The 7,500-nt window shown below is 36.0% G+C and overlaps 1 protein-coding gene across 5 annotated transcripts in view; it reads left to right on the top strand.

Moving 5' to 3' along the window:
* Positions 1-6,305, top strand: part of LOC125036694 (polycomb protein suz12-A-like) — a 29,665-nt gene extending 23,360 nt beyond the window's left edge. For 3 of the 5 annotated variants that reach the window (XM_047629530.1, XM_047629513.1, XM_047629547.1), the window contains exon 13: positions 4,557-6,305. In XM_047629530.1, the coding sequence (XP_047485486.1) occupies positions 4,557-4,566 (10 nt within the window). In that variant the 3' untranslated portion in view covers positions 4,567-6,305. The remainder of the gene's footprint in view (positions 1-4,556) is intronic. The other 2 variants (XM_047629538.1, XM_047629522.1) reach the window with 1 other exon arrangement.
* Positions 6,306-7,500: the final 1,195 nt, after the last annotated feature.

The following is a 7,500-nucleotide window of genomic DNA, read 5'->3' on the forward strand; positions in this document are numbered from 1 at the left end:
TGGAACAGAATGGGTCAACTGCAGTAACAGGCTAGTTATATGGGAGGGCTTGTTAACCCCTTGTTCGCCCCAGAATTTTCCATTTGTTGCCGAACCCCCAGTCCGGTATGCATGGGTCCCCGCTATGGGATTTTTTTTTTTTTTTTTTTTTTTTTTTTTTTTTTGTAAGTGGAGCGGCCATGCCAAGACAGTCACATCAATTTTACAGGAATCTGTCCACAGATTTTGTAGGATTGTTGTGTTTTATGTATGAGGAGTTTTCTTGGCATCCTTTCACCTTTTGTATTGAAGAGAGATACTGAAAGGCTTCAAAATTGTCCATATTAGGTGATGACATCAACAATTTGACATCATAGGTAGTGATTTTTTTGTATGAGAGGTCGAGTATGGACATAAAGTAGCACATAAAGTAGTAGCGATATTTTTTTCCTGGTTTCTCGTACTGCATGCCTTGTCCTCCTTGCAAAACATGAAGGCGATAGCAGTGCAGAAGGTTACCCCCGTGTGCTGTAGTGCTCCCGTTGTGGCAGGAAGTGGTTGATGGCAGACATAGCCAGGTCAACCTGGAATTCCATCTGGTCCACGTTTTCATGACCCAGCATCTTGTAGACTGAGAAACTGTTGATAGTAGCCAGGTCATACAAATAAAAAACACTTTGTTATACCACTTCATTGATTTCACTGAAGGGTATGAGGAGGCCAATTGATTGCTGAGATTGACACCCTTCATTCCTGCGTTGTATTCCACAACACGCTGGGGCTTCAGGTGTTGAGATCCTCTGCGTATCAGCACCATCGCAGAGGTATGGACCATGCTAAGCATATGCACTGGTTTGGTGTCAACCCAGGACAGGCATAGCATCCCACTTCGGGAACTTTGAAAATCCACATGTCACCCTTCTCCTGGCCAGTATAAATATGGAATACAGAGGTGTATCCTGCACCTACACCATCACTGGCTGACAACTTGTAGACCTTGATGCCAAATTGATTGCACTTGCACTTGGATATGTTCTTTCTGGGTGTACACCGCCTGGGACCGAGCCCCAAAAATGTCTAAGACCGGCCTCAGCTTCCACAACCTGTCTTTCTCGTCATGCACTGCCTCATTGTCTGAAGTGCAGATTGCGAGAGATTTGCTTGAATCTTTCACAAGGCATGGTCGAATGGAAAACCTCCATATAGAACCCTGGATTCCGGGACCAATAGTAGGCCAAACAAGGTTTGTAATTCAGGCCCATCAGCATCTGCAGAGCCAGGTATGGTGAAACTTGATGGTGGTCACCGGCTGCCACCTATGTTCTAAGCAAATCAGCACAAAAACAATAAGAAGTATTAGTTCATGTAGGTACCTTGATTACCTTTGCTGCCTGTATATAACAGAACTACCTGTATATAACAGAACCGCCTGTATATAACAGAACTGCCTGTATATAACAGAACCGCCTGTATTTAACCCAATGGCGTCGGGTATAGAAAATTAAAAAAAACTCTATGCTCTGGCGAACGGCGGCAACGCGCCGACTCTGAGCGCATGAATTCGGTACATCAAGCCGAATCATTGCCTTGGGGCGCTTTGGCGCGGCGCCGCTGCGGACAGCCGCACGCCTCTAATCGGGTGTATTGTTATGACGGCGATAGCCGTGACCCGTCACCATTGGGTTAACAGAACCATGGACAAATATATGCGTATCAACTCAACATACTTATTTGTCTCCTCTATGATATGGCCAAGAAGTTTGTCAGTGATAAAAGACCTGTAGGCCTCTAGAACTGTGGATTCCTCATCCAGCTGCTTGTGAATGCCACAATGCCCTTGAATATTAGCTGCTGTGGGACATTTTCTCTTTGGCTCCAAGAGAAGTTTGGAGTTCCTGGCACATTTTTATTTCATCTTCGGATGGCATACTGAGTAAGTGGCTTATCGCTATCAGATGAGGTGGCAGTGTAGGGTCATAATGCAGCTCATCATCGCTGGGCATTTCATAGTCCTTAAAATCATCTGAGGACTTATCTGAGGTGCATGGATCGTCCTCTGAGGAACTAAGAGGTAATGGCTTAGCTCTTGAAGTGGAAGGCTGGGGTTCGCAGAAGTGCGAAAGTGACTGGGATCGTCTTCCTTACATGGTGCAGGTCGTTCTGCTTGATAGAGCCCTTGACCAACCTTTTATGCAGATAAGCAACCAATAAGGTCACACCATGTGACCTAATCCACCAGTGAAAGCCATTTCTATATTCCAGCCAGTCAGGCCAAAGTACCTCATAATCACGCAATCTAGTTTAAACAAATCATGTGATTACACACCATCAGTAGTGACATCTGTTCGGTCAGAGTAACAATAAGCAGTCAGTCTTCATGGCAAGAATACATGCCAAATGGACTGGGGGCTACAATCCATGGCAAGAATAGATGCCAAACGGGGCAGTTGGGTTAACCCTTACCCTCCAGATGATGTGGGGTTCACATTAAAGCTGCCTTGTTCGTGACACTGGGATATGAGTCATTTAAGTCAAGGCTGACTTTGGTGTGGTTTCGGGCAAAATTTAATTACACGTCATGTTACAGTGATGCATGTGTTACTTTTTATGTTCTGTATTAGGTACCCTCATGCCCACATGCCACTTGCCCTTAGGGGTATTGTAATACTATGATTGGCTATTGTTTGTATGAAAGAGGTGATATTTAGCACATAAATAATTTGCCTGCTATGCGACAGTGTCATGCACCAAAACATTGTGCTCTGTTGCTGCTGCTGTGAACTTAGTAATCTTCACTCTAGATACTTGATCAGCCTCCTCGTGTTAACCACTCGCATTATCTTTTAATGCTCTATTAGTGTGACACTCTTGAAGTATGAAACACAAAAGGGAAGTACTGGAGCCATGGGAGTAGCAGCCTTGTGTATAACTGCACTCCATCTCTTATCTTGGAAAAATAAGCTTTGTGAAACTAAGAGAAGATACTTTTTTTTTATTTTATCATCATCCCTCTACAAAATGACATTCCATCTTGTATACAGTGTGTTACATACATTATTTATGGAAATAGACTCTATTGTATATAATCAAGCTACTACAGGTTCAGGCTAGCAACTTAAACGAATATCTTGTATCTCGGACTAGGCAAAAACATTAAAATCCTGTATTGCATAAAAGTGTTACACTATATATATATATATATATATATATATATATATATATATATATATATATATAATTTCTTGGTGGGATGTGGGAAGTGCTAGGCACTCAGCTGTGTTGCAAGAAGGCCTTGGAGGCAAGCCGAGTCAGCCACGCATACTCCCATGAGTTGAAGCCCAATGAACCCCTAATTCTTCTGGAGGCATTGGGTTAAAGATATTGTATTACCAATTAAAATGAAGTGCCAGTCTAAATATTCATATCTGATGTGGAGTAATAGTATTGCATGTTTAATTACCTGAATCGATTATTTCATTATTGTGGTTACTTAGAATAAAGAAAGAACTTTTGCTGTAATAATTTTTGATTAGATAATATGGCTTATTTGGTTTTATGTTTGGTTATTGTAAACAGATAAAATAGCCATGATTATTATAATTATTATATATTAATATTTAAGTTTGGTTTACCTCAGTGTATAGAAGTAAGAGAGAGAGTGAGAGTATGTGTGAGTTTGAGTATGATTGAGTTTGTGTGTGATTGAGTGAGTGAGTGTGTGTGTCTGTATGTATGTATGTATGTATGTATGTATGTATGTATGTATGTATGTATGTATGTCTGTACGTCTGTCTGTCTATGTCTGTTTTTTGCATTGGGTAAATAGTGTTGTTGTACAAAAGCTATAGCCAGTGAGTTTTGTTGTGTATAGAGTTTATAGATGTAGTATGATAATTAGTATGGCAATACCCCATTGCTTTTCTAGTTTCTCTAGTATAACTTTTGGAAGTCTATAAATAACAATCTTGCAATATAATAATGAAATAATAATGTCATGGTAGCTGAATTCAACCACTACTGGGTGACTCATGAAATGGGACTGTTGCTTAATCTTTCATTTGTAAAATAAAACTAAATACATGATGTGTTAATGTAATATTTAGCTATAGTATATGAATATTGATTTAACTAAGCAGGCAATAATTTTTTAGATATAACTAAAGAAGTAGCCCTCCCTCCTTGTGACAGCAGCTGCTAGAGTGAAAGACTCGGCAAGACAGCTGTTAGCAGATTTGCACTGAACCTACCTCAGGAAGAGGGAATATACATGATTATAATCATAGAATGAACACACTTTGTGCAGGTGTTTGTGTGCACATGTGTATGGTATTTTTGTTTATGCATGGTCTATTCTAAAAACTAATAGTAAAAGGATAATTGTTAATACCTATTTACTTTATGAATGTTTACTCTTGCATGTCTGTATTGAATGTAGAAAATGTAGAAGTTTATTATTTTTTTAAGTTATGAAATTATGTTATTAGAATCATGAATATCTTGACTGTATTGCTGTTTTATACAATAAATATAATATATTAATGAAAGCACTAATGATGCAACATTTTATTTATTTACAGGAAAAGGTAGTTTACTTGAGACGTTCTCATCCTTTTGCAGGTGAAGTTGGGGACAAGAAGTGCAGTGTACAGTGATGCAGTTCTCTCCCCAGAACTCAGGGTTATGCTGCTGCAAACAGGCCACAAGTACAAAAGTTGCGCATACATGGCACAGTGTGATACACACAAGCTTCACCATACCACTGCCAGTACAACATTAGGGCCCAGGCTTTTACTACCCAGTGTCCTTAGTTCATACTTGGATTTTTCTTCAGTTTTTGGGATGTATTAGCAATGGCCTGTTGGAAAGGCATGCCTGTAAGATTGCGTAGAAAGTAGAGGTACAATAAATAATTAGACAAGAATATTTTAAGATAGTCTTGTAATGAGACCTTTAGAGGAAGGATGCCGTGCTATAGCAATGCACAACAAGTGCAGTCAAGGATTTATAAGCTTGTTGTGTTTGGTTTAGCAGGCGGTAGGAAGAGGAGTATGGAATGACTGGATGATGTTTCAGGATCATCCATTCTTGCCATTTATGTGAGACTATGGCAACCAGTTCTTAACAGTATGCTGTATAAAAAGTAGATTTTAAAATTCTTTCACCAACATGTTAATAAGTTACGCTCAGAGGGGGGAAACTTAAAATAACGTTTAAGTATTGGAATATATGTCATAGGTTACTACAAATTAGTATCCATTCATTAAAAAAAGAAAGAAACATTTTTACTGTTTTCATGGTTTTTAGTTACTGTAATGATGACTTAAGTTCATAATTTTTAGTTTTATTAATATTGTGAGTAATATTAATACTTCTATCTTAATTATTATTTTTTTATTAAATATAATCATTGTTAACAATAAAAATAAAAACAACCTTAATGAAAGTTCCTTATCTAGATACATCTCCAGTTTGAAGATGATAGATATGTAGTATATTGGTAGCGCCAGGTCACTCAAGGCAGGTGCGTCTGAATAAAACTACGTCATTTACTGGCATTGCTCTCAGTCTTCTGCAATGTGGATTTTGCAGAGTCCCTTGCGGAGAAACTAAAAGTTCACAAAAACTTGAATGAAACTTGTATGTAACATTTCTTCAAAGTGCCTCTTGCCTCTTGCATAAATATTTTGGCAGGTTAATGTCAGCATCAGGGATAAGGGATGTTTTAAGGGAAATCTGCTGTTCAAGAAATCTACTGAAAAGGATAGGATTTTATATTACTTTTTAGAAAAGCCAAATCCTGTGGAGACAGTAGACAAACCTCTCCAATAGATACACTTGTGTCATTGGTTGCTTGGGCTAACACCTGTACCCTGACCAGTACCTTCAGTCTTGTAATACTGTGGCAGTATAACCAAAGGATGGAATTACTAAATGTTTTTTCTCAAGAATTCCACATTTATCTTGTCAAGACTTTGTGAGTAATGTCTTTTTTGGAGGCAAATGGAATGCAAGGAATGAGTAAATGTTGATTATTAGTGTTGATATTATTTATATTGTTGTGTAAATGGTTCTACATCTAACATGGTTTGATATAACCTTACTGGATTCCAGCCAGGAATTATCAGACTAATTCTGGTATTTAGAATGTGAATGAAAAAAAAATCTTGTCAGAGAACAAAATAAATGATATTTAGTTTAAACTCTTTGATTCAATATTCAAATGTCACAAACTAGATGGATGAAGTCTCATTTATAATGGAGAAAACCCATTGTGTTGCCTTCCAGGACATGTGACTATTTTGAATAAAAAACTTTTTTATTCATAATTTTAGTTTCCTGATCAATATGCAGTATGTATTACAACTGCATTTAACCTTTAATTGGCCCCAACATGAAGAACTTTGCATGATTGTCTCCAGACCCTCAGACTTTAAATCTAAAATCTGTATCAGATCAGACAAATGTGTCTAATCTTCTAAGAGAATATATATTGGCCACAGCACATGTGAAGCTGGAAGTCTCTCCTTCTTTTTCTAGATAATGTATGAGTATGATAATGAACTTGACATCAACATCATGAATATGACCAACAAGTGATACGATTTTAAAAATTGCCACACATTTCTGAAACTGTAAGAATGAAGACAAACGTTTTTCATGTCTGTGCAAGTCTAAAAACCAAGTGTTATTTTCGGTAGCCAAGGAAAGCAGTTTGTGATAAATAAAAGAGCTAAGGGGACTCTTGACTGGAATTAAGAATAAAAATTGACCCAACCTCAACTAGAGGACTTACCTGTAATAGTTAAACAAAAGAAAAGGTTATTTAAAAAAAAAAATGGAACTTTTATTACTGAAACAATCATAAGAAGTATATCGCATGAATAGGTTATTGAGATGGGAAATTCAAGATCACTCATTGTCTCGCAATTATATTGTGCAGACACGCGTGTGTACACATGAGTATGCGCAAAAAACAAAATAAAATAAATAAAATAAATCTTGCATACACACACATCACACATGCCAAAAAAACAAAAACAAATATGAAGTATGCACACACGCATCCATAGATATACATATATTTATACATACACGTGATTTATACATATAAACATAAATATAATTTATATACATATATTAATAAATTGGATATATGTTTATATATATATCAATTATATTTATATATATAAACATTCATCACTATATATATATACTAAATATATACTAATATATACATATGTATATAGTGTGTATATATATATATATATACATATGTATATACATATGTATATATAGTGTGTATATATATAATATATATAATATATATAAAATATAAAATATATATAATATATATAATATATATAATATATAATATATATAATATATATACACTATATATATACACTATATATATATACATTATATATATACACTATATATATACACTATATATATACACTATATATATAATATATATAATATATATAATATATATATATAATATATATATTACAATATATA

This window comes from Penaeus chinensis, chromosome 2 (genome assembly GCF_019202785.1).
Source record: "Penaeus chinensis breed Huanghai No. 1 chromosome 2, ASM1920278v2, whole genome shotgun sequence".
Lineage (NCBI taxonomy): Eukaryota > Metazoa > Arthropoda > Malacostraca > Decapoda > Penaeidae > Penaeus > Penaeus chinensis.